This window comes from Taudactylus pleione, unplaced genomic scaffold (assembly GCF_031769625.1).
Source record: "Taudactylus pleione unplaced genomic scaffold, aTauple2 ptg000986l, whole genome shotgun sequence".
Classification (NCBI taxonomy): Eukaryota; Metazoa; Chordata; class Amphibia; order Anura; family Myobatrachidae; genus Taudactylus; species Taudactylus pleione.
This window is the reverse complement of record NW_028285387.1, coordinates 499,546-525,924: the sequence shown is the minus strand read 5'-3', so window position 1 is coordinate 525,924 and position 26,379 is coordinate 499,546. Positions and strand designations below refer to the sequence as shown.

Sequence of the window (26,379 nt, the reverse complement as noted above, 5' to 3'; positions counted from 1 at the left end):
ACATAAATTCTGTATAATACACACACACAAAAAAAATTCAAACTAATCATAGTAGATAAATACACAATCAAATAAATATATATACACAAATAACTAGTACCCTTATCTATTTTTCTACATATTTACATATTGTGTAAAGGAAAACTGACCAAAGCCTCTTAGGTATATGCAAGCCTATTCCATAAAAAAACTATTACCAAAATCTAAGGGGCGTGGAAAGAAAATGAAAGACCTCCAGCAAGATTTAGAGAGGACTTCTGCCACCCACTTAAGGGGGTTTCAGGTGACCCCACCATTGAGACCACCTGACAGCATCCATCCTCAAAAGCCTTAGCCTGATCCAATGCACTTTCCCAACTTTCAAACACGGCACCACTCTTGGCCTCTCGAATGCCAAGGACAGTACTAAAGGTGCTTCGGCCCTTTACCGTGCAGTGCTGAGATGGGGAAAGCAGTTGCTCAGAGAATTCTGACAACCTATTAAATAGTACCTTTGCCAAAATCTTTCTATCCGTATTGAGAAGGGCAATGGGGCACCAGTTCTCAATACGAGATGGATCCTTACCCTTGGACAATAAAATGAGAGCAGATAACCTCATAGAAGGAGGGAGAATTCCCTCACCCAGGCACTCATTAAAAACTTCTACAAGGCGAGGAATCAAGAGGTCTGCAAATACCTTATAAAACTCAGATGTTAAGCCAGCTGGGCCTGGAGACTTCTTTAAGTTTAACTCATCAATCGCCTTCCTGACCTCCTCTGCTGTTACATCAGAACACAAGTTTTCTAAAGCGGTATCCGGTTTACAAAATCTAGGCGCCCCCCTCAGAAAATCTTCCATCCTTTCCCTGATGAGTGGCTGCACAGAGAAAAGATCGGAGTAATAGGATCTAATAACATTCAAGATGACTTGCCTATCTTCACGAAAGACACCCTGTCCGTCATAGAGACCCCTCACCTCCTTCACCTCAACTGATTTTCCACAGCTCTGGTAAGGATCAGGTGAGTGGTACTTTCCAAAATTCCTCTCCAGAACCAGGGAATTCAGCCAGTTATACTGATACTCCTTCATCTGAGCCTTCACCCGGGAGATTTCCCCACCATCTTCATGCTCAGAGATCAAGAAATCTAATTTCCTTCTCAGACTCTGATAGATATTCTGTCTTATCAAGTTCTTTTTTGGTCATCAGCCTACGGAAGAGTCTCCGAATTCTCTTTTTCTTTCTTCCCAACACTCAGATCTACTCCAATCTGCCTCCAAAAGTGTTTCCTGTGATTGAAAGAAGTCTCTAATGGATTGTCTAATCCTTTCTTCCTTTAGGAGCTCAGAGTTCAAGCGCCATAGGACCCGTCCTTTCTGAGTTCTGAGTGGCTTTTGAAGCATTCAAAGTGACAGGGAGAAAAGCGTGATCGGAGAACTCTACTAGCCTTACCTCTGGAGGCAAGGTTTTGGAGAACCCCTTAACAAAAATCCTATCTATCCTAGACCTACGACTACCGCTAAAATAGGTGTAACCTGTGAGGTCTGGGAAATGACGAATGTGCACATCCACCAGACCAGCCTGTCTAACCATACTAACTAAAAAATTAGAATCAGGACTGTGAACTTCCCCTGTCTTTTGGTCTAATAAGTGTTAAAATCACCTCCAAAGACAATCTGCTGGGCCGTAAAAAGGAATGGTTTTATCTCCCTGAGAGACGTTTCCTGTCCCATGACGACTGCGGCTCATAGACGTTATTGTGTCTCAAGTCATGTCCCCTCAGGTTGACATCTAAAATCATACACCTACCTGCCTGTAATTCTATAACCCTGTTCACAGTTACCATACCAGTAAAAAGTACTGCCACCCCACCGCACAGCCGCAAGAGACCAATAGGAAAGCCCACGCCTCCACTCACTCTTCGCCCTGTGGTGGATGTCCAATCTACTTATTCTAGTCTCTGGCAAAAACAAAATATCAATCTCAATTGTATTAAAAAAATCAAAGGCCATAAAACGAGCATGTTCGGAAATTACGGAAGCCACATTAATGGTGGCGCATCGTATGGGTTGGGGATCCATGTTTCTATGGGTTACAGAAGACCTTGCTCTCTTTTCCTTTACATCCTTCCCTGACCCCCTATTTGAAGACCTAGATCTTCTAGATTCCTTCTCTTTGAGGAAGGTTTCCCTCTCTCCAATTGCACCCTGTATGCCATCACCTTTGCCTGACTTTTGGGACAAGTCACCCTTTGTGAGGATCCAGGATCTGGTGGTTTGCTCTCGGACCTGGGAGGCAATCCTGCAACCCCCAACAGATCACCTGCAGGTCCCCCACTTGGTTTGATTATTGAACCTGAGGAGTCTATATCAATCTCTTCCTTCTCCTCTACTTGGGGTGTTTCCTCTACTACCATTTGTCAGCAGGGCGATCTCTGCTTTCTACCCTTAAATCTCTAGTCACTTCCTCTTCTTCTAATTCTGTGCAGAACGGGTCCCATTCTAATCCCTCATTCGCACTACTTTCCCCACTCTCATCCTGTTCTTCTACGTTTCCTTCTTTTACCTTTGTCACCTACATATATATATATTTTTTTTAAATCGCCAGTAAGTCTCCCTTTGAGAAAGCTGTCTATGACAGGGAAACATGTCAGACCTACTACCAGAGGACTACCTTACTTGCTGGACCACCCACTGCACATCAACTTTGAAAAATACTTTTTATTCCAAACAAGAACCGGATAATTAAAGACAAGCCACTCTGGAACTTACTTTATTAGGAGTTTATCACAGCCAAAGGGACTGTACAGGCTGCAGGATATTCTAACCTTGCTGGACATTACCATCTTCACCCTAAAGGAGTGTGGTCCTGATTCAGTAAGGGATGCATGTGAGAGATCGCACGGACCGGCCGCTGCGAGCATATGCTAATCAGTGCATACGCACGGCATCCGCAGCACAAGGATGCAGACGCCCAGCAATACATAGTGCCGCCCATCTCCCTTTACTCAGTGCTCAATCAGTACGCCGGATAGCGCAACATCGGTAACATCGAGAACCATCGGACCCAGGCGCACAACAAAGGATGACCTGACCTGGCGCAGGATTTTGGCCGCTTCCTGTGTGTATCGAGGCGTACAGCTGCGTATGCCGTGACGCAACATCGGCCGGCTCTATGCGATCTCTCACATGCGTCCCTTGCTGAATCGGGCTCTGAGTGGCACCCAGTAACTATATACAGAACTTGGATCTTTCACCTTACAGTGATCTAGCACTACGGGACTGGTCCTTCCCTCTCATATTTAGACTATACCCCTGCACAGGTTTTCTATTCCTAGGATTGTATTATATATGTGCCTGTTGAATGTATATTAGATTGCACATTGTGCTTATTAACCCTGCGTCAGACGCACCTCTGGGACTCCCAGGTTCGGGCGCAGTGTACCTGACAGGCGCCTGTTATAAAACCGTCATTAGCACCTAATTGACTCAATTCTAACGTTCTTAAAGTGATCAGTGACCTTCATTAGGATGTACAAAGAGAGAATATATGGAAATCTGATTCACAAAACCACATTTATTAAACTTAAAGCAAGTAAAACAAAAAATACTACATTTTAAGAGGCGCAGTGTGCCTAATATGTAGGTTTGTCCAGTGTGCCTGGACAAACCTACATATTTCCGCAAAATACCCACAACTTTTTTAATTTTCATTCATAAAATGAGCAAAATACACAAAATTGTGAGAAAATAAAAAGAAATACGTACCTTCAAAAGTCGCACGAGTTCGGGCGCAATGAGCCTGAGAGGCCAGGAAGGTCACTACTGCACTCCACGCAGGCGGCGGGAAAACTGACTAGGGGGGTTTCAAACAGCGCCTAGAGATAGGAAGGTACTAGGGGGGCAGGCCCCTGCGCCCCCTTGCGGCGGAGAGGTGAGCGAGAACAGCTTTGTGGCGCCTGTCAGGCCAGCTGCGCCTGACGCAGGGTTAAATCTGCGGTTTGAATTTTTAGAGGTTGCTCACACAGTTGTTATTATAACACATTTGTATAAGGATATATTCTTATGCCGTATCTTCTAATTTGTTTTAGTCCTTTTTTGGTTGATAGCATTCACTTGGGGTACCTGACCAACTACACAAAAAAAGTAGGGACACCAATGGTTAAGTGCCTTTATATAACACTGTAATGAGTCTAGTAGGGTGGATGGGCACAAATTAGGGTGAGACACTCCCCATAATGTGTACGCCATCAACAAGCACAGTGGTCAGCACATACTGGTTCCTGGTGTATTAGTAACATATTATATATATATATATATATATATATATATATATATATATATATAGTGACGGCATATTGCACTTTACTTGGTATATCTTGAGCATATGGTGTAGTTGTCAGGGAGCAGGGTTGGGCTTTGCATTGAGCTGTAATGTCAGGGATGAAGTAGCTGCCTCTGATATATAATAATAACACTATTACATCCAGCTATGGGTTACTCTGTGACACAGAAAGTAGCAGAAGTTGCAGAGCCTGGATCCACCTGCTCCCTCCTCCTCCTCCCAGCACCTTCCTCTCTCCCAGCCAGGGTCCCTCCCTCCCCTCCCGGCTACACATGCTCTTACCTCCCCCCATCCATTGTTCATGGTGCAGATGGAGCTCCCTCCCGGCAGCGGCCAATCACATCCCGCCGATCAGCTGACCAGTCCGGGACTTACCCCAGGGGCAGGAGCAGAGCAGCAGCCTCCTCAGTCCTGGGGAAGTGGCAGAAGAGTGAGGTCACATGGGGGGAGAGAGAGGGCAGGGGCAATGGGAGCAGTGACAGGGGGGGCATGAGGCACTGGAAATACAGAACACACAGAGGTGAGTACACTGAGGAATAATGGTGTCTCTGTATGTACCGTGTGCATAGTACAATATATATGTGTACCCACTGTATAATGCAGTATATATGTGTACCCACTGTATAATGCAGTGTATATGTGTATGTACCCACTGTATAATGCAGTGTATATGTGTATGTACCCACTGTATAATGCAGTGTATATGTGTATGTACCCACTGTATAATGCAGTGTATATGTGTACCCACTGTATAATGCAGTGTATATGTGTATGTACCCACTGTATAATGCAGTGTATATGTGTATGTACCCACTGTATAATGCAGTATATATGTGTACCCACTGTATAATGCAGTGTATATGTGTATGTACCCACTGTATAATGCAGTATATATGTGTATGTACCGTGTGCATAGTACAGTATATATGTATACAAACTGTATAATGCAGTGTATATGTGTATGTACCCAGTGCACAGTACAGTATATATGTGTACCCACTGTATAATGCAGTGTATATGTGTATGTACCCACTGTATAATGCAGTATATATGTGTACCCACTGTATAATGCAGTGTATATGTGTATGTACCCACTGTATAATGCAGTGTATATGTGTATGTACCCACTGTATAATGCAGTGTATATGTGTATGTACCCACTGTATAATGCAGTGTATATGTGTATGTACCCACTGTATAATGCAGTGTATATGTGTATGTACCCACTGTATAATGCAGTGTATATGTGTATGTACCGTGTGCATAGTACAGTATATATGTATACAAACTGTATAATGCAGTGTATATGTGTATGTACCCAGTGCACAGTACAGTATATATGTGTACCCACTGTATAATGCAGTGTATATGTGTATGTACCCACTGTATAATGCAGTATATATGTGTATGTACCCACTGTATAATGCAGTGTATATGTGTATGTACCGTGTGCACAGTACAGTATATATGTATACAAACTATATAATGCAATATATATATATATATATACATGTATGTACCCAGGACATAGCACAGCCTATATATGTGTGTACCCAATGCATACATTATATACACTATATACATTATATACATTATATACACTATATACATTATATACACTATATACACTATATACACTATATACACTATATACATTATATACACTATATACATTATATACACTATATACATTATATACACTATATACACTATATACATTATATACACTATATATAGGGTCTGTGTTTTGTTGTATTTGCACTTGAATATGTTTCTGTACAGTAGTATTTAGTGTTATATAAGTGTAGTACTGCTTAGTGTGTTCTGTGCAGGTATACGGTGACACTGCAGGTATACGGTGACAGTGCAGGTATACGGTGACACTGCAGGTATACGGTGACAGTGCAGGTATACGGTGTCTGTGCAGGTATACGGTGACACTGCAGGTATACGGTGTCTGTGCAGGTATACGGTGTCTGTGCAGGTATACGGTGTCTGTGCAGGTATACGGTGTCTGTGCAGGTATACGGTGACACTGCAGGTATACGGTGACACTGCAGGTATACGGTGTCTGTGCAGGTATACGGTGACAGTGCAGATATACGGTGACACTGCAGGTATACGGTGACACTGCAGGTATACGGTGTCTGTGCAGGTATACGGTGACACTGCAGGTATACGGTGACAGTGCAGGTATACGGTGTCTGTGCAGGTATACGGTGACAGTGCAGGTATACGGTGTTTGTGCAGGTATACGGTGTTTGTGCAGGTATACGGTGTTTGTGCAGGTATACGGTGTCTGTGCAGGTATACGGTGTCTGTGCAGGTATACGGTGTCTGTGCAGGTATACGGTGACAGTGCAGGTATACGGTGTCTGTGCAGGTATACGGTGTCTGTGCAGGTATACGGTGTCTGTGCAGGTATACGGTGTCTGTGCAGGTATACGGTGACAGTGCAGGTATACGGTGACAGTGCAGGTATACGGTGACAGTGCAGGTATACGGTGTCTGTGCAGGTATACGGTGACAGTGCAGGTATACGGTGTCTGTGCAGGTATACGGTGTCTGTGCAGGTATACGGTGTCTGTGCAGGTATACGGTGTCTGTGCAGGTATACGGTGTCTGTGCAGGTATATGGTGACAGTGCAGGTATACAGTGACAGTGCAGTGTGGATGTTGGGTGTCTGTGCTGTACAGGGGTACCAGGTGGTCCCTGACTGAGGATCTGACAGTGTACACTACCAGCTGGCAGAATGACTCCATGTATCATATGATTGTATGTACAGGATATTGATGTCCTGGCACCAGGTCAGGTAATACAGCTGATAATACAATAGCAGGAGCAATACATTCTGAACTGACTTCATCTGGGAGGTGAAATGATATTGCTGGATCCTGTAGGATCAATACCAGTAATCCAATGTGTGTCTATGGTAGATATCTAATATAGTTCCAGACCAGTGAGAGTGTAATATTCATTTAGTCCCACTGATCCAGTGTGATGGGACCGTGATCTGTTACCCGTGATCTGATATTCTATAGATGTAGTGCGCTGTGCCTGCAATCTGTTGTCCTAATCTAGTGTCACATGTTATTTCAAATTATCTAGTGTGACGTGCCCTACAGTCTGTTGTGACATTAGAATAATCCAGCAATCTGTTGTCATACTCTAGTGATCTAGTGTCCCATGTTTCTGATCTGTTATGATAATTTAGTGATCTAGTAAAAGCAGATGTACTAAGCTCTGGAGAGTGATAATCAGCTCCTGTCATTTTTCAAACATATATAACATGACAGTTAGGAGCTGAGTGGCTGGTAGTTTGTCACTCTCCAATGTATCACTTTCCAGTGCTTAGTACATCTCCCCCCTAGTGTGATGTGCCAGTGATTACGTGATCTAGTATGATATGCCAGTGATCTTGTTATATAATAGCGATCTAGTGTGGTGTGCCAGTGATCTCTTGTTATATAATAGCGATCTACTGTGATGTGGCAGTGATCTCTTGTTATATAATAGCGATCTAGTGTGATGTGGCAGTGATCTCTTGTTATATAGTAGCGATCTAGTGTGATGTGCCAGTGGTCTCTTGTTATATAATAGCGATCTATTGTGATGTGCCAGTGGTCTCTTGTTATATACTAGCGATCTAGTGTGATGTGCCAGTGATCTTGTTATATAATAGCGATCTACTGTGATGTGGCAGTGATCTCTTGTTATATAATAGCGATCTAGTGTGATGTGGCAGTGATCTCTTGTTATATAATAGCGATCTATTGTGATGTGCCAGTGGTCTCTTGTTATATACTAGCGATCTAGTGTGATGTGCCAGTGATCTTGTTATATACTAGTGATCTAGTGTGATGTGCCAGTGATTACATGTGATCTAGTGTGATGTGGCAGTGGTCTCTTGTTATATAATAGCGATCTAGTGTGATGTGCCAGTGATCTCTTGTTATATACTAGCAATCTAGTGTGATGTGCCAGTGATCTTGTTATATAATAGCGATCTAGTGTGATGTGCCAGTGATCTTGTTATATAATAGCGATCTAGTGTGATGTGCCAGTGATTACATGTGATCTAGTGTGATGTGCCAGTGATCTCTTGTTATATAATAGCGATCTACAGTGATGTGGCAGTGGTCTCTTGTTATATAATAGCGATCTAGTGTGATGTGCCAGTGATCTTGTTATATACTAGCAATCTAGTGTGATGTGCCAGTGATCTTGTTATATAATAGCGATCTAGTGTGATGTGCCAGTGATCTTGTTATATAATAGCGATCTAGTGTGATGTGCCAGTGATCTTGTTATATACTAGTGATCTAATGTGATGTGCCAGTGATTACATGTGATCTAGTGTGATGTGCCAGTGATCTTGTTATATAATAGCGATCTAGTGTGATGTGCCAGTGATCTCTTGTTATATAATAGCGATCTAGTGTGATGTGCCAGTGATCTTGTTATATACTAGTGATCTAATGTGATGTGCCAGTGATTACATGTGATCTAGTGTGATGTGCCAGTGATCTTGTTATATAATAGCGATCTAGTGTGATGTGCCAGTGATCTCTTGTTATATAATAGCGATCTAGTGTGATGTGCCAGTGATCTTGTTATATACTAGTGATCTAATGTGATGTGCCAGTGATTACATGTGATCTAGTGTGATGTGCCAGTGATCTTGTTATATACTAGTGATCTAATGTGATGTGCCAGTGATCTTGGTATATACTAGCGATCTAATGTGATGTGCCAGTGATCTTGGTATATACTAGTGATCTAATGTGATGTGCCAGTGATTACATGTGATCTAGTGTGATGTACCAGTGATCTTGCTACATACTAGCGATCTAGTGTGAAGTGCCAGTGATCTCTTGTTATATACTAGCGATCTAATGTGATGTGCTAGTGATTACATGTGATCTAGTGTGATGTGCCAGTGATCTTGCTATATACTAGTGATCTAGTGTGATATCCCAGTGATCTCAACATATACTTGCGATCTAGTGTGAAGAGCTAGTTGTGCGAGATATGCCTAGGACTTATCCCTTCCTTGTGGCTTTGAAGGTAGTAGGGATCAGTTCTGGTCACCAATCCATCACACTTTGCTGGGCTGTGCTCCGACCTCCCCCAGTGTGACTGGTTGTGACCAGTAATCCTATGTATTGTGTCTCTCAGGAGGATGATCACATTGGTGCTGAGTTGTGTACACGCTCTGTCCTGGTGTAGCGGAGGTTGTCTGGTGTTACACAATAGTGATCTGGTGTTGTTGTGGACGTGTATTCAAGTTTCTATATCTTGTGAACCAGTAATGCGTTATATGATGTTATTATCTCCTTAATACACTAATGGCAGGTGTAATGTCCTCCGCTGTATCACATTACACACCTGAGCGTAGTCTTCAGCTTTGATTCTCCTGCAGAGGTTACTAACTGTTTATATTAATGAACAAACCAAGTACATAGTGTGTTTTTCATCATGTTTATTACTATTGTGTCCCTTTTGTGCTGCAGAAGTAATAATGTTTATTACTCCAGTGCCGCTGTGTAATATGGAAGCAATACATGGTTACCTGCTGACTTGCAGCCGAGACGCTGGGATTTAGTGGGGCTGGTCTTGTACAATGCTTTAATACTCCAGTGACGGAAATATCTGTAAAAAGTCCTATAAACATCTGTATAATGAGTGAGCTCTGATGTCATCACTTCAGTGTATTTGGCATACAGACTTGTCACAGAGCACCTCTGCGACTTCTAATATCCATATAAGTTATCCCATAAGTAATCCTTTAGTGCAGTGGTCAGGGAACAGGGGTAAATTACCGCACATGGGGTAAAAATGAAATTCCTGGGGGTAATAGACGGGCATGCATATGAATCATTCTATAATGATTAATGATATAATATAGGATGATTCATATGCATGCCAGGCTGTGCCGCAGGGAGGCTCTAAGCCGGACGCCCGCTGAGATGTTATTACCAGCGGGCGCCCGGCTCCTTCCCTGCAGCGCCGCTTTAGCCGGAGGCTGGGGTTCTCTTCTGAATTCCAGCTTCCGGCTCTCTCCATGCGCACTATGGGAGAGACGTCATGACGTTTCTCCCATAGTTCCGAGGAGCAGCCGGGCGGACAGGACGGCGGCGGATGCAGGAGCGGGGATTAAGGTAAGTGGGGGTTTTTTGTACAAGCGGCACTACAGGGGCGTTATATGGGGGCACTACTACAGGGGCATGATATGGGGGCACCATATGGGTGCACTACTACAGGGGCATTATATGGGGGCACTACTACAGTGGCATAACTATGGGGGCACTGCTACAGGGGCATTATATGGGGGCACTACTACAGGGGCATAACTATTGGGGCACTACTACAAGGGCATTATATGGGGGCACTACTACAGGGGCATTATATGGGGGCATTATATGGGGGCACTACTACAGGGGCATAACTATGGGGGCACTACTACAGGAGCATTATATGGGGGCACTACTATATGATTTCCTTCCTTTCAAATCAAGGGGGTAACGTTGGCGTATCTAAATATATTTTGGGGTAAAAGGTAAAAAAGTTCCCTGACCCCTGCTTTAGTGCTTTGTGTTTTAGGGCCTGATTCAGAGCCGTTCGCTATTTGCGGTCGTTCGTTCAAAAACAAGGGGTGGCTATTCAAATGATCCGTTCGCAAATTGCAGTCTGTTCACACCTCTAAGTCTGAACGAGCGTGCAAAACATACGCTCGTTTATTTGTTAAAAACGCCCCCTGGCCGCTCGCACCATGCGTCATGTCCGCTATTTATTAGATTAATCGAGTACATCGAACAGCGTATGAACTGCTCGCTATTCTTGTGGTTGGTTTTTTCAACCGCTATTTTGCGAGCAGTTCTGAGTTAAAAAAAAACAAGTGACGTGGTCAATGGCGCTGCTGTATTAATTATGCACTCCCTTAAAACGCCCGTTTTGACCTTTAAGCACGCCTGCGTTCGAATTCCACTCCCCCGTTTACAAGCACCTTCCCCTGTTACCACCCACATACGCCTCATTCTGTCACTCAAAATAGCAGGCACTCGCTATATAGCGTACAAACGATTTTCGGCCGCACTGACTGGTTCGGGCATGCGTACTAAAAACCGTACGCATGCGCAGATGTGCGAACATCGCTCAGAACGAGCGTACGGCCGCTAGCGAGCGGCTCTGAATGAGGGCCTTAGTTATAAATGCCATCCTGACATCATAGTTATCATTGTACTTTGTTATAGCAGTGACTTGTTTACTTTGTAATCCTATCAGGCCTCATCTCTTTATGGGGTGGGCAGGAAACATTTTGCTTTGGAGTTTCTGGGTCAAAAGTATACTTATTTATTCAGATATATGTGGAATTGTAGTACCTAATGTTCATTCTAGCACCCTGCACCTGTCACATCCCGTGCAGTTCCTCTTTCCTGTCTGAGGTGTCACTCTCTGCTCTGGTGCTTCTAGCCCACTCAGCTAATGCAACAAACAGCTGAGATACAGACTAGAATGGGCAATTAGCGGCCCTCCAACTGCTGTTGAACTACAAATCCCAGCATGCCTTGATCAAATAGAAAACTGTTACAGGGTATACTGAAATGTGTAGCTCTACAACAGCTGGGGGGGCGCTTATTTTCCACCCTTAGGTCACTAGAGTGTGCTAGAAGCACCAGAGCAGAAAGCAACACCCCAGGCAGAAAAGAGGAACTGCACGGGATGTGATAGGTGCAGGGTGCTAGAATGAACACTAGTAACCTTTATGTATTCCTCTATAGAACGGTTACAGAGATGGCCGCAATTGCGCCTGAAATCGTAGGCACAATTTGCATCTATTAAAAAAAAAGACACAATGCAAAGTTACAGCTATCTTAAGGTGCTGGACGACAGCAGTACTGTGTCGGCAGCTGTTCTTGTTGCATAATATATGCCCAAAACATCAATAGTGCATTCCCAAAACGGCAGTGACCAAAGCTCGCTAGTACTGGTGACCGCCATCTTATCCACCATATTCACCTGTCCCTGACCACCCGCAATTAATATGGTTTTCTCTGGCACATATGCATCATTTTCCAGGTCCACAATTGCCCAAACACACCCTTACTGTAATCAGCCTTACATTAGTGCACCACCATCCTAGCAGAAGTAGTGCACCACCTTCCCAGCAGAAGTAGGTGGCAGAATCACGCGAGTCAGCATTGGTGTAAAGCATGTGCCCACTATTCCGTGCATCATCAGAGGGAAATCACAGTAGTTATGCCATGCCAGCTGGAGTAGACCTCACTTGCCTCCATGTGGATGATTGTAATGGCATACAGGACTGCTGTGTGCTGGAATGGAGTTTATGTATACACTGTTCCGGTAAGCGATCTATCACCGATATCTGATTATGAGATGCGTTGTACAACATGACACCCTGGGCCTGATTTTAAGGTGGTCACGTCCGTGTCTTTATGCCACGTCCGTTTTTCAAATAACTGACGCTCACTAAAAACTCACAGACCGTGCGTCTACTTCTGTTCTGCGTCTCTGTGCGCAGACAAGCTGGTGCGACTTGGGACAATTGCGCAGACTTAAAACATCGTCTGGCATGGACCCTGTGACCTTTGCGGAATCAGGCCCCATATATTGGATCTTCTATCATCCCCAAAAGTATTTATATAGAGAGACTTGTTCCTTTAATCACACGTGTCAGTACAATAACTGCTGCACTAAGCACAATGTTACACGTGGGGGAAGTTATTACATATTTAGTGGGGTAAGTCTATTGCAGGCGATGTGACGCCAAGTATCGCCGCAACGCTCAGCTGGGCACGTATCTGCCATACCCGGTAGCTACAGCATCGCAAGTCTTCCTGCTCATTTCTGGGGCTGTTGCTGGATGCCATGAGCGGTTCCTGAATGTGATGATCTCAGAATATTGTTAGACATTTTAGGAGCTGATTCTTTTCCTGGCACAATATTCTGACCGTGGGCCTGTTTCCGATCCGGGCGCAGAGTCGATGCTTTACGCAGACTCAGTGATTGTTCGCTATTGCGCACGTGTATAAGTGGCACTGCGCACGCGCAGCGATTGAATTGCAATTTTGGTCCCAAAAAGGATTTTAATGGCAAGGTGATTGACAGGTCGTCGGTGTTCGGGGGAGGTATTGGGGGGGTGGCTACAGATACGCAGGCGTGTCCCTTTAAACGCTGTCAGTTGGGCGTTCATAAATTAGCCACTGTGATCCTGCTCGCAGCTGGAGAGTCCTCAGGTTGGTGGGCGTCCGATCAGCGTTTCTGGTTACGTTATTGCATGCCATCCGACCGATATGAGAAGGCAGCAGGGGGCGTTTCTATGCTCAGGTAAACTTCTGAGTCAGCATATATTCACAATTGCGGAGCGAGTGAAATTGCAATTGCGTCCAGGTGGGAATACGTCCCTGGGTAACTTCCATTTAAGAGAAACTGAAAATCATTGAAAAACATTTGTATAAAGCATTTGTCAATGTCGAAAGGTTTTTAAAACAGATATTTTGTAATATTTTTTAATGGATTTTGTAACTTATTTTATTTGAACTAGTGTAAGTCACTCCTGGGTATATTCACAGGGACTGGCCTAGCGAAAAGGTAGATTAACCCTTGCCTCTCTCTGTGCCAGTGCCGCTGGGGCGGCTGAACATTGCTCTGCTGCCTCTGCAAAAAATGTGTTTTTTGTTTTTTTTTTAAATGTGGTTTGATTAATTTCTAATTTTTCTATAGCTGCTTTTTGATAAATTGGCCCCAGCTATCTAATTATATGGGGTCCACTGTTGTACAAGATCGTTCAGTATCTGGGGTGCTGTACGGCGCTCTCCTGCGCTAGGCATTCCGGTGAGAATGAGCCAGGTATGATGCACTCTGGGCCTGATTCAGAGCCGGACGCTATTTTCGGACGGTCGTTCCAAAAAGGGGGCCGGCTCTTTAAATTGAGCGCTCGCTCTTTGCGGTTTGTTGACGCCTCTATGTCTGAGTGTCGAAAGGCGTCTGAACTGCTCGCAGTGCTTGTGGTAGGTTTGTCCTACCGCAATCACTGCGAGCAGTTCAGGCTAAAAGACAACCAAGTGACATGGTCGATGACGCTCCTTTACTAATTATGCATTCCCATTAAACGCCCTTTTGACCGTTAGGCACTCCTGCGTTCGGATCCCCACTCCCCCGTTTTCAAGCACCTTCCCCTGTTACCACCCACAAACGGTACATTCTGTCAATCATATTAGTAGCCCCTCGTTGTTTTGCGAGCGCTCGATTTCCAACCGCAATGACTGGTTTGCGCATGCGCATTATGACCCATATGCATGTGCATTTGTGCGAACATCGCTCAGAGCGAACGAGCGGCTCTGAATCAGGCCCTCTGTCAGCGGTGAGGCTAGATCGGAGATACCAGGTCCTAAGGGAGCTCACAGAGGATTCAGCCATCAAAGAGCAATGAAATAAAAATTGATGGTGGTGATTTGCGCCTCTTTACCCTGAGCGTGCACATAATGACTCGGTTCATTAAGCGTCAAATGTAGGGCGATAGGTGCCGTTTTTCTGTGTTACTCTGCAGGAATCTGTAATACTGCAGCAGTAGTCATTACACCAGTGACCAGTGTTGTACTGTATAAATGGTTACATAAACCTGTGTAATGCAGCAGTTACCACCATTTAGTCTTATTGTGTCACCAGTATGCAGAGATGGGAGCCCTGGAGATCTTCACAGAAGTGCCTGCTGGGACTTACCACAGGGTTAGGCAGGAGGATGTGGATCTATAAGGCCAGCTCCTATCCCTTAGGGGTCGTCTAATAGTCATTTAACATTATTCTTTGTGTTGCCCAGTGACAGACTTCTGGGCCGATGCCAAGTGGTCTCTAGTTGAGTTTGCGCAGTGTATAGTGTCGCTGTGCTAGAAAAGTGGCCCCGTGCAATTGCGCCCGTGCGAATTTTCGCAATTCTGCTTCTTATGGTCTGGAAAGTTGGAACGGTGCAGGTCAGGAGTGTCCTATCGTAGCTCAGGTGCAATAGGGGTGTGTATGCGCAATTGCGAACACATGCAGACCGCCACGCAGACTGTATACACCTGGGAAAGTTGTATTATTTGCGTGTGGCAGGGTCAGGTGTAAATAGTGGATTGTGCGTCTCATGTGATGGACTGTTTACAAACACCCCAAAAAACGCTGACCGGTGATTTCTCTCGCAAACCGGAGAGTTGTTTCTGCTGTATTAATATTTTTTTTTTTTTATGTTTTATTGATGTCTAATGACCAAGGTCTTAAAATAAATTAAATTGTTAAAAACATGGGCGCAAATGGGAAGTTATATTCTTGGTATAAACTAGGCGTCTATGCTACTGTGGTGCCAACCGGCTGGCACTTTAATATAGTTGCGGCTTTGCATATGGGGCCTGATTCGCAGCTGCACGCAACGCTGATTTGCAACTGCGCATTTGTGAACATTTTTGAAAGCCCCCTACGTCTTAAGTGTTGCAGAGTGTACACACAAAGGAGCAGATGCGTTCAATTCACACCGTATCAGAAAGGTAACGGCAATGTGATGGCCGTCCTGGGATGTGGCTTGTAGTATGCGCAAAAATAGTTCAGCGGGCGTGTTATTGGAGTGTCGCGGTCTTGTCAATGCAAGCGGCTGCAAACACACGCACCGCCGCAGGCGATAGTCAGGCACCTGCTATAGGGCGGATGTGAGCAGTGTCGGCGTGCGAGCAATGGGGGCGTATCAGGACGCATCAATCGGTATTTTCAGAATGAACGAGCGCTAAATGTGGGCGTCTTAGTCCTTGTACAGTTGGCAGCACGAATGTACACAAGGGAAGGAGTGTGTAGGCCATCGGCATAAAGTGTCAAATGGGCGACTGCCAACAGACATTGCTGTGCGCACTTTTTCGTGGGACGCAGAATCGGGCCCGTGGTTGCAATTGTTTCTATCTTAATGAATGCGGGGTGCAAGTGCAGCCAAATATACATCAGCCCCTTAACGTTTTTTTGCAGGCTGAGCCTGTTTAATTGTCATTGTGTAGCATATATGCATATATATATATATTAGATCGTGCCAATGGTTGTGAGCATCAGAGTAATATTCTGTAGTACTCTTGTAGTAAATGTGTATTGCTGCACTACTCTATAGTAGTTGTATTTGGCTACAGTGTCTCAGTCTGTATTATTATTATTATCCTTTATTTATATTGTGGTTTACGTGTAGAATAGTGTAGTGAATTTGTGTATTGTGTAGCGAGCATGCCTATTGCTGTACTGCCTGTGTGTATTGTGTAGCGAGCATGCCTATTGCTGTACTGTCTGTGTGTATTGTGTTGCGAGCATGCCTATTGCTGTACTGTCTGTGTGTATTGTGTTGCGAGCATGCCTATTGCTGTACTGTCTGTGTGTATTGTGTTGCGAGCATGCCTATTGCTGTACTGTCTGTGTGTATTGTGTTGCAGGCATGCCTATTGCTGTACTGTCTGTGTGTATTGTGTTGCAGGCATGCCTATTGCTGTACTGCCTGTGTGTATTGTGTTGCAGGCATGCCTATTGCTGTACTGTCTGTGTGTATTGTGTTGCAGGCATGCCTATTGCTGTACTGTCTGTGTGTATTGTGTTGTGAGCATGCCTATTGCTGTACTGCCTGTGTGTATTGTGTTGCAGGCATGCCTATTGCTGTACTGTCTGTGTGTATTGTGTTGCAGGCATGCCTATTGCTGTACTGTCTGTGTGTATTGTGTTGTGAGCATGTCTATTGCTGTACTGCCTGTGTGTATTGTGTTGTGAGCATGGCTATTGCTGTACTGCCTGTGTGTATTGTGTTGTGAGCATGCCTATTGCTGTACTGCCTGTGTGTATTGTGTTGTGAGCATGCCTATTGCTGTACTGCCTGTGTGTATTGTGTTGCAGGCATGCCTATTGCTGTACTGTCTGTGTGTATTGTGTTGTGAGCATGTCTATTGCTGTACTGCCTGTGTGTATTGTGTTGTGAGCATGGCTATCGCTGTACTGCCTGTGTGTATTGTGTTGTGAGCATGGCTATCGCTGTACTGCCTGTGTGTATTGTGTTGTGAGCATGCCTATTGCTGTACTGCCTGTGTGTATTGTGTTGTGAGCATGCCTATTGCTGTACTGCCTGTGTGTATTGTGTTGTGAGCATGCCTATTGCTGTACTGCCTGTGTGTATTGTGTTGCGAGCATGTCTATTGCTGTACTGCCTGTGTGTATTGTGTTGCGAGCATGCCTATTGCTGTACTGCCTGTGTGTATTGTGTTGCGAGCATGCCTATTGCTGTACTGTCTGTGTGTATTGTGTAGCGAGCATGTCTATTGCTGTACTGCCTGTGTGTATTGTGTTGTGAGCATGCCTATTGCTGTACTGCCTGTGTGTATTGTGTTGCAGGCATGCCTATTGCTGTACTGCCTGTGTGTATTGTGTTGCAGGCATGCCTATTGCTGTACTGCCTGTGTGTATTGTGTTGTGAGCATGGCTATTGCTGTACTGCCTGTGTGTATTGTGTTGCGAGCATGGCTATTGCTGTACTGCCTGTGTGTATTGTGTAGCGAGCATGCCTATTGCTGTACTGCCTGTGTGTATTGTGTAGCGAGCATGCCTATTGCTGTACTGCCTGTGTGTATTGTGTAGCGAGCATGGCTATTGCTGTACTGCCTGTGTGTATTGTGTAGCGAGCATGGCTATTGCTGTACTGCCTGTGTGTATTGTGTAGCGAGCATGCCTATTGCTGTACTGCCTGAGTGTATTGTGTTGCGAGCATGGCTATTGCTGTACTGTCTGTGTGTATTGTGTTGTGAGCATGTCTATTGCTGTACTGCCTGTGTGTATTGTGTTGCGAGCATGCCTATTGCTGTACTGCCTGTGTGTATTGTGTTGTGAGCATGTCTATTGCTGTGCTGTCTGTGTGTATTGTGTAGCGAGCATGCCTATTGCTGTGCTGTCTGTGTGTATTGTGTAGCGAGTATGGCTATTGCTGTACTGCCTGTGTGTATTGTGTTGTGAGCATGCCTATTGCTGTGCTGTCTGTGTGTATTGTGTAGCGAGCATGGCTATTGCTGTGCTGTCTGTGTGTATTGTGTAGCGAGCATGCCTTTTGCTGTGCTGTCTGTGTGTATTGTGTAGCGAGCATGCCTATTGCTGTGCTGTCTGTGTGTATAGCAGCTGAGGCTTTGTTTCTCCTTCGTGTATAGTGGTATTGTGCACGGTTTTGTTAAGTTGTGCTGTTCTCCTACCTATAACCTTTTGTATTGATTGGATAACCCCCCCACCCCCTTCCTCATGTGCTTTGAGTTTTGTGTACCCAGCTGAGGTGTGGATTTACACCAGGCATGCCCCCTGCCGGGGCCGTGATTTGCATGGCAATGAAGCACTGGAGCCAGATGTCCCGTTCAGTGTTCATCTGGAGGAATTTATTGCACAATAATGAATCTGGTGAACAAGAAGTGCAGTGTGTGCCTGTGCCTCTGTGTGCCTGTGCCTCTGTGTGCCTGTGCCTCTGTGTGCCTGTGCCTCTGTGTGCCTGTGCCTCTGTGTGTGTACTCTGCAGGATGGTGAGGTAGGTGCACTTACTGTGTATGTGTGGACAAGGAGCGTGCAGAGAGAGGTGCACTGCATGGACTGTGCTGCCAATGTGCACTTCTCCCCGTGCAGCCTCTATTCTCCCTGTGTCAGGGCTCCTGGTTCTGCACAGCACAGCACAATCTATTCATACCGCAGCAAGGCTGGAGCCAGGACTGTGCTCCACACTCGCCCTGTACAGTCCCTCAATCAGGAGCTGTCCACATCTTCATCGGGTGCCAGGAAACGAATCCCTGTACCGGCTCAGATCGCGCTCCCAGTTCCTCCTCTTACATTTATTTGTTTTATGTTACAAAAGAAAATTGAAAAGAAGATAAAGTTCAGCTGTTTAACAAACTGAAGCTTCCAGCTTGTAAAAGTCAGCGAGAAACCCAGGGGCCACACTCCCTCCGCTGCATTCTGCACGCACTTGGGGGCCCGGCTACCGGTGACGTCTTTAATGCCACGTATCCACTAAACGATTCGCTCCATAAGAGTGTGTCCCCAGCAGTGGTGTGCTCAGTGTCGTTAACGACAATGAGCGCACACACTGATATCGCTAAGTGCCGACACCCTCCCTCATGCCGAACCTGCACAACCTGACGACAATATCATCAGATTGGACAGCAGGTTAGAGCGATAGGCGACGTCGATGACGACCAGCGGGAGCGCACATCGCTGGCCGTTGACGGCATATCCACTGGATAATATAGTAAACGACTGAATGATAATGTTATCGTTCAGTCGTTCAACATATTGTCTAGTGGACACTACAAAACAGAAGATGTAGACAGAGGTAGGTAGTCTGTGGCTGTCTAGCTGACTTGACATGCTGGTGCTTGTGGTTCCACAGCAGGCTGCCTAAATGTATCCTTGATTGGTTCTTTTTGTCATATGATTGGGATCTGCAAATTTAATGTGGGATTAAAGTGAGAAATATATTTTTACAATAGTGTCAGGGTGGGTGAGAAGCGCTTTAGTACTCCTGTTAGATGGGGTGCTAGGTTTTGATATAGAAGATGCATTGATCTGTTTTAGGCAGTTGAACTCTTCATTATTTGCTGTCGATGTTGATCGACAGCTCACCCCGTTTTGTAGGCGGGGGGGGGTGGTGGCTGGCCAAACGGAGGCGTTCCCGATGGAATGGCTGCCGTTTGAGGGCGGCCCTACTGACATCACTAGTGATGTCAGTAGTTGAGCTTTCTGCTCTATTAGAGCAGGAAGCTCACTGGGGCTTGCGGGAATGAGACCCTACCACAAGGGTCTCGTCACAAGCGCGATGGTCGCGACCATCACCTGGCCGCTCGCAAAAGCTGTGGGTGGTCTCTGAAAGAGCGTCCAGCTCTGAATCAGAGCCCCTGTCCATTAAGGGCATTTTTACTGATGTGCATTTGTAAAAAGACTGGCACAGAAGTTATGCATAGCACTGGAAACATATATACTTGCAGGGCTTCCGTAAAACAACCCTAATCCATCCCCCCCTCTCTTTTGTCTGAAACCGTGACATCTCTTGGGACCTGTAGTACAAGCCGGGGCTCCCCCGGGGTGACTGAGTTAATATAAGTGTGGTGTTGCTCTCTGACCTCGGCTAAAGTTCCCAGTCCCAGCTGTCACAACATTTGTTTATGAATGGGACAAGGGGGGATGGGGTGAATGCGTTGGGCGACATCACTCTGTCAGTGTGAATGTGTGTACGTCCTGGATCTAATGCTAGTCTTGTCCTCTTCCAGTGGAAAGTGCTTGGTGCATGTTGTGTTAAGACAATCCCTAGCTACAGTGCAGGCTGATCCTATTTGAATGATCAATTACAAGTGTATAGAAATTTCTTATACATTTTATACAAATATTGTTTATATAAATAATTATGTTGCTTTCATATTTCCCCATACTTCTGGTTATTTGGAGCGTTAAGGAGTGCAATATGCAAAGTTAAATTGTTTGTAAAGTGCTACCATAAAAGTTTATGTACAGTATGGAGTGGACAGTAGACACTCAGACTTTTGTGCTGGGGAACCTTAGTCTTTTGGGTGGGGGAACCTTAGTCTTTTTGATGGGGGAACCTCACTCTTTTGGGCAGGCAAACTTTATAGCGTTCCCGCTAGACTGTTTTAGAGGGGCACCGCACCCTGTCCGATTTTTTTAAAGGGCAGAATGCGCCCTGCCCCCCCTTGGCGGCGTCCTGCTAAAACAGACTGCGGGTTCCACCCCCACCCACGGGCCACAGTGTGCCACGGGTGGGGAATATTGTGGTACAGCGATTACTACTGGTGAATGGATGCCGGGCACGCCAGAGTGCCCTTACTCTAGGTCCGGCAACCTGCCAGGCGCTTGACCTAGAGTGAACACTACTTTAGTCTTTTGGACAGGGGAACCTCAGTCTTTTGGGCAGGAGACTCTTAGTTATCCTTTCATTCGAACATGTGTTACCCTTGCAGTAGAGCGTTGGTTGTCCTTGGTTTGGATTTTCCTTTATCGATTGTTAGTGGGACATCAGATATCTATGCCAAGTATTATATTGAGTGGGACTGTTGGCTTCTGATAGAGAATGAAGGAGAGAGTTGATGTTTAGTAGATATGAGAGAGGGTATTGTACATAGTAAAACTTATATGTATTTCTGTGCTTTTTTCTCAGGTGATCTAAATCTGGCTGCATCCGGGACGGGAAGCGAACGGGATATTTATTCTCATTAACACCGACCCTGCAACACTGGTATCTTGTCAGAAGAGCGGACATGGGTCCGAGTCGTGTTCTTGTGCTGGCTGCCTGGCAGTTAGTGGTTGGAATTCTCACCAGTTCATTAACAGAATCTTCATTTCCTGCTAACGACTGTCCACAGCTCTGCGTCTGCGGTAACCGGCCTTGGTTTACGCCGCAGTCCACATACCGTGAAGCTAAAACCGTGGACTGCAATGACCTTCGTTTGACTAGGATCCCAGTGAACCTTTCCGCTGACACACAGGTACTTCTGCTGCAAAGCAACAACATTGAACGAACGAACGGAGAATTGCAAAAACTGGTGAACCTGACAGAGCTGGACCTCTCCCAGAATAACATCACCTCCATTCAAGACGTGGGCTTGTCCAATCTTAGCCAGCTCACAACTTTGCACCTGGAAGAGAATCAAGTCTTTGAGATGACGGACTACTGTCTTCAAGACTTGGCCAATCTAGAGGAACTCTACATCAACCACAACCAACTAAGTTCTATCTCACCTAGTGCCTTTTCAGGTTTGCGCAGTTTACTCCGGTTGCATCTGAATTCTAATAAACTACGTATTATCGATAGTCGCTGGTTTGAGTCCACACCCAATTTGGAGATCCTGATGATTGGGGAGAACCCAGTTATTGGCATACTGGATTTAAATTTCCAACCTCTTGCCAATTTGCGCAGCTTGGTCTTAGCAGGGATGTACCTCAGTGACATCCCAGGGAATGCTCTTCTGGGATTGGATAATTTGGAGAGTTTATCATTCTATGACAATAAACTAAGCAATGTGCCCCAGGTCGCCCTACAGAAATTACCTAACCTAAAGTTTTTGGACCTTAATAAAAATCCTATTCGGAAGATCCAAGAAGGAGACTTCAAGAACATGTTACGTTTGAAGGAGCTTGGAATCAACAACATGGCGGAGCTAGTATCCCTGGACCGCTGTGCTCTTGAAAATCTCCCTGAACTAACAAAGCTTGAAGCCACCAATAATCCAAAACTGTCCTACATCCACCGCTCCGCCTTTCGCAATGTGCCTACTCTTGAGAGCTTAATGCTAAACAACAATGCATTGAACTCTGTGTATAAGGGGACAGTGGAGTCCCTCCCTAATCTCCGCGAAATTAGCATTCACAGCAATCCACTACGCTGCGACTGTGTCCTACACTGGATGGGTTCCAACCAAACCACCATCCGTTTCATGGAGCCGCTGTCCATGTTTTGCGCATTGCCACCAGAATATCGAGGCCAGCCTGTGAAAGAGGCTTTGGCTCAAGACCCAGCAGGAGAGCAATGTCTGCCCATGATTTCTCAAGACACGTTCCCAAGCCACCTCAGCCTAGACTTGGGTATGACTGTCTCCTTGGATTGCCGTGCAATGGCAGAACCTGAGCCGGACATTTATTGGGTGACACCCTTGGGCCATAAGGTCACCACAGAGACTCTGTCTGACAAATACCATTTAAGTGGAGAAGGCACACTTCAGATCTCCAATGTGCAGGTGGAGGATTCTGGCCGCTACACATGTGTGGCACAAAATTCAGAAGGAGCAGACACCAGGGTTGCCACGCTGCGTATCAATGGGACACTTTTAGATGGGTCACAGGCTCTGAGGCTGTATGTCCAACAGACTGAGCCCAGTTCTGTCCTGGTGTCCTGGAAAGTTAGCTCCAGCGTCTTGGCTTCTAACCTGAAATGGTCATCAGCCACGATGAAGATCGACAACCCACACATCACTTACACTGCCCGGGTCCCTGCCGACGTCCATGAGTACAACCTGACCCACCTCCAGCCTGCCACAGAGTACGAAGTATGTCTGACGGTATCTGGTCTACACCAACAAGCTCAGAGGGCCTGCATTAACGTCACCACCAAGGGGACCTCCTACTCACTGGCTGTCACCGACCAGGAGACCAGCGCTGCTCTGGCCGCTGTCATGGGTTCTCTTTTCGCTCTAATCAGTTTTGCTTCCATTTCTGTTTATGCAGCGAAGAGATTTCAGCGGAAAAACTATCGCCACTCCCTGAAGAAGTACATGCAGAAGACTTCCTCGATCCCGTTGAATGAGCTGTATCCACCTCTTATCAGCCTGTGGGAGGGAGACAGTGAGAAGGAGAAGGAAGGGACAATGGAGGCCAAAGCTTCACAGGTTGATACATCCCGGAGCTATTACATGTGGTAACTCCCCCAACAGAAACACCTTAGAAGAGAGCACAAAGACTGGTGGAGACGTCTACAACAACCCCCACTCGCCCCCTACAATTCTCCCCCTTGATTCTCCTTTATGCCCCCTTTACTCTGTCTTTTTTTTTTTTTTATTATTTCATGGCATAAAATGATGTGCGCTGCCCGGCCAAAAACGATGAACGGCTGCCAAATGTTTGCTACTGACGTCCCCTGTGCCTGGCTGAATGGACGACTGAATAGATTTTCCCAGTCTGAGTTGAAGATGCTTGTCTATTAGATTACTATTGAACATCAATTTAATCCCTCTGCTAAAGCCATGCTGCAGGCAACTGTTGCTGCTTTCAGAAGTGCCATCTAATCATTAGCGTTCTCCGCTGAGCCTGGAGATGGACACTTAACAAGCCTCTAATAATATATCCATTGTTTTCTAAATGCGGCTGATGCCTGCTATCCTGTGCACGCAGCCTCTATTCCGTGTCCGATCCCCGGTAGTGATATGACCGAGAGCGACTGCGCAGTTCCCAGTACGGGGATTCCACCTTCAGATCACTTTATCCAGTCTATGCAGGTACTCCTGCAACTTTTGCTAAATGCATTCATTTTTTTTACAACACTGGATACAAATGTATTTATCATTTTATTATATTTTATATATATATATACAGCGTTGGCACATTACGCAACGTTGTACATTGAGGAGATCATGACACAAACTGATTATGCATAATGACATGAAACAGAAGGTAAAGATATCCCTGACCAAAAGAGCTAACAATCTAATAGGAGTGAGGGCCACTAGAATACATAAGGCCTCATTCTGAGTTACACGTAATGGAATCGCAATGCTAATGCGACTGTACACTGTATTTTCAGTTGTGCGCATCTATGCGATCGCACCTCTCCGGCCCCACTCCTGCGCAAGCAGCTGCCCACATCAGCTGTTGCACCAACCCCATACTAGGTGCATGATATGTGAATTTTCCGCGCAGCTAGAGCATGTAGCTAGAGGATGTGACTCTAGCTACACGCTCACGTTACGCCCATGAACAGCTCTCTTGCATGCATTCGCATTGTTGCCACTCACGCAGAGAGGCGGCTCTGATTTGCTAACAGGTTTGCAAATATGCGTCTGCAGCTCACAAAGCATTCGCAGTGTGCGAGAAATGACTACATTATATTAATGATCTCAAAAATACAAACTAGAAATAAAAGGTAAACAATTCACTGCTTGGTAAAAGTTGCAGGAATAGGTATACAAACATACACTACAGCTTATTTTCCTGCCACCTCTTTAGATCATTCCCAGAAAACCCTTGTGTTGTGTATTATGGTATGATCAGAGCATAGCCTATATTATTAACCCTTTTACCACATCCCGTGAGATGTCCTATATATGTCAATACTGCAGCTCAGTTTAAGGGGCTGATTAAGTTAAACCTTAAAAAAATTAAAAACCTCACAATAGATAGTGAGGCATTCACGCCATAGGCTGGGCCACCGATAGAGCATAGGCTGCCCTAAGCATTGTGGGTAAATACGGCCTAGGTTAGTAATGCCCATGCATCACTATCCACCTGCCATGTGGTAAGTGGAGTAAAGTGAACATAAAACCATCCGCTCCATCGGTAAAGACCTGTTCATGGACTTATTCAGTACAGATGAAGGCTGCGATTACGCACGCAGTCTCGCTGCGATGATATACTAATCCACTGCGATCGCTATGCCGCCACCGCAGCACAATATATGGATGCCCACCTTACCTTACACACATCCGTAATACTTAGCAAGTCTGCAAAAACATCGGTAACATCGAGTACAATCGCAGCCTCACGCACACTTGCACAAGGTCTGACCTTACTCAGGAATTACTAACCTCATCGCACGCAGTGACAGCTCAGGCTGTGTATGGCGTCGCAGTGCATAATTTATGTGATGGCGTTAAAACGCACTGGCACGCCTGCATTTCGCTGCCCCTCCCCCGTCACCTCCCCCAACCGTACTTCCTGTCAATCACACTGCAATGGGCCGATTGCGTGTGCGTTATCGCAGCTGTGATCCTTGCAGATTCGGGCCCCATGTTCACTAAGTAGCAAATGCAGCTTCTCCCTCGCTGAGGGTTTTCTTACAGATAATTCAGCCTGTCACCCACTGGTATGACTGATAATCTGCAGCATATTTTGTAATAAGTGGCATTCTGGGCACCAGCTGCCCGCACAGAAGCCTGGACGTCGGATGCCAGTCTTTTTACGAGATTGAATCAGAGCGAGTGAATGAATTATTATCTGTTTTCTAAGATTTTGGCCGGGCCGCGCAGCAAGAGGTGTATTTGTGGCTTTGCTCATTTGGCAGCAAAGTGAGGTTATTTGGACCGGATCTGTTTTGGTTATTTTAGTATAGCGTATCGCAGCATGATTTGGGGTGATTTTTTTTTTATTCCTCCCACTCCCCAAATTATTTTCTTTAGGAACATTTTTTTTCTTTTTTTTCTTTTTATTTTGAAAGGGCTGACTTTATTAACAAGCCAGCTTCCCACGTGAACACTTGTTGCATTGGCGCGGGCAGATCTTCGGAGGCTATATCCGGAGACTAAAGG

At 45.5% G+C, this 26,379-nt stretch overlaps 1 protein-coding gene across 1 annotated transcript; it reads left to right on the top strand.

Annotated features, from left to right (window-relative positions):
• Nucleotides 1-4,762: 4,762 nt before the first annotated feature.
• LRRN1 (leucine rich repeat neuronal 1) lies at nt 4,763-25,531 on the top strand. Its single transcript, XM_088460813.1, has 2 exons — nt 4,763-4,843; nt 21,525-25,531. Exon 2 carries the CDS (start codon nt 21,625-21,627, stop codon nt 23,779-23,781), a length of 2,157 nt encoding a protein of 718 aa, XP_088316939.1. The 5' UTR covers nt 4,763-4,843; nt 21,525-21,624; the 3' UTR covers nt 23,782-25,531.
• The last annotated feature ends 848 nt before the right edge of the window (nt 25,532-26,379 follow it).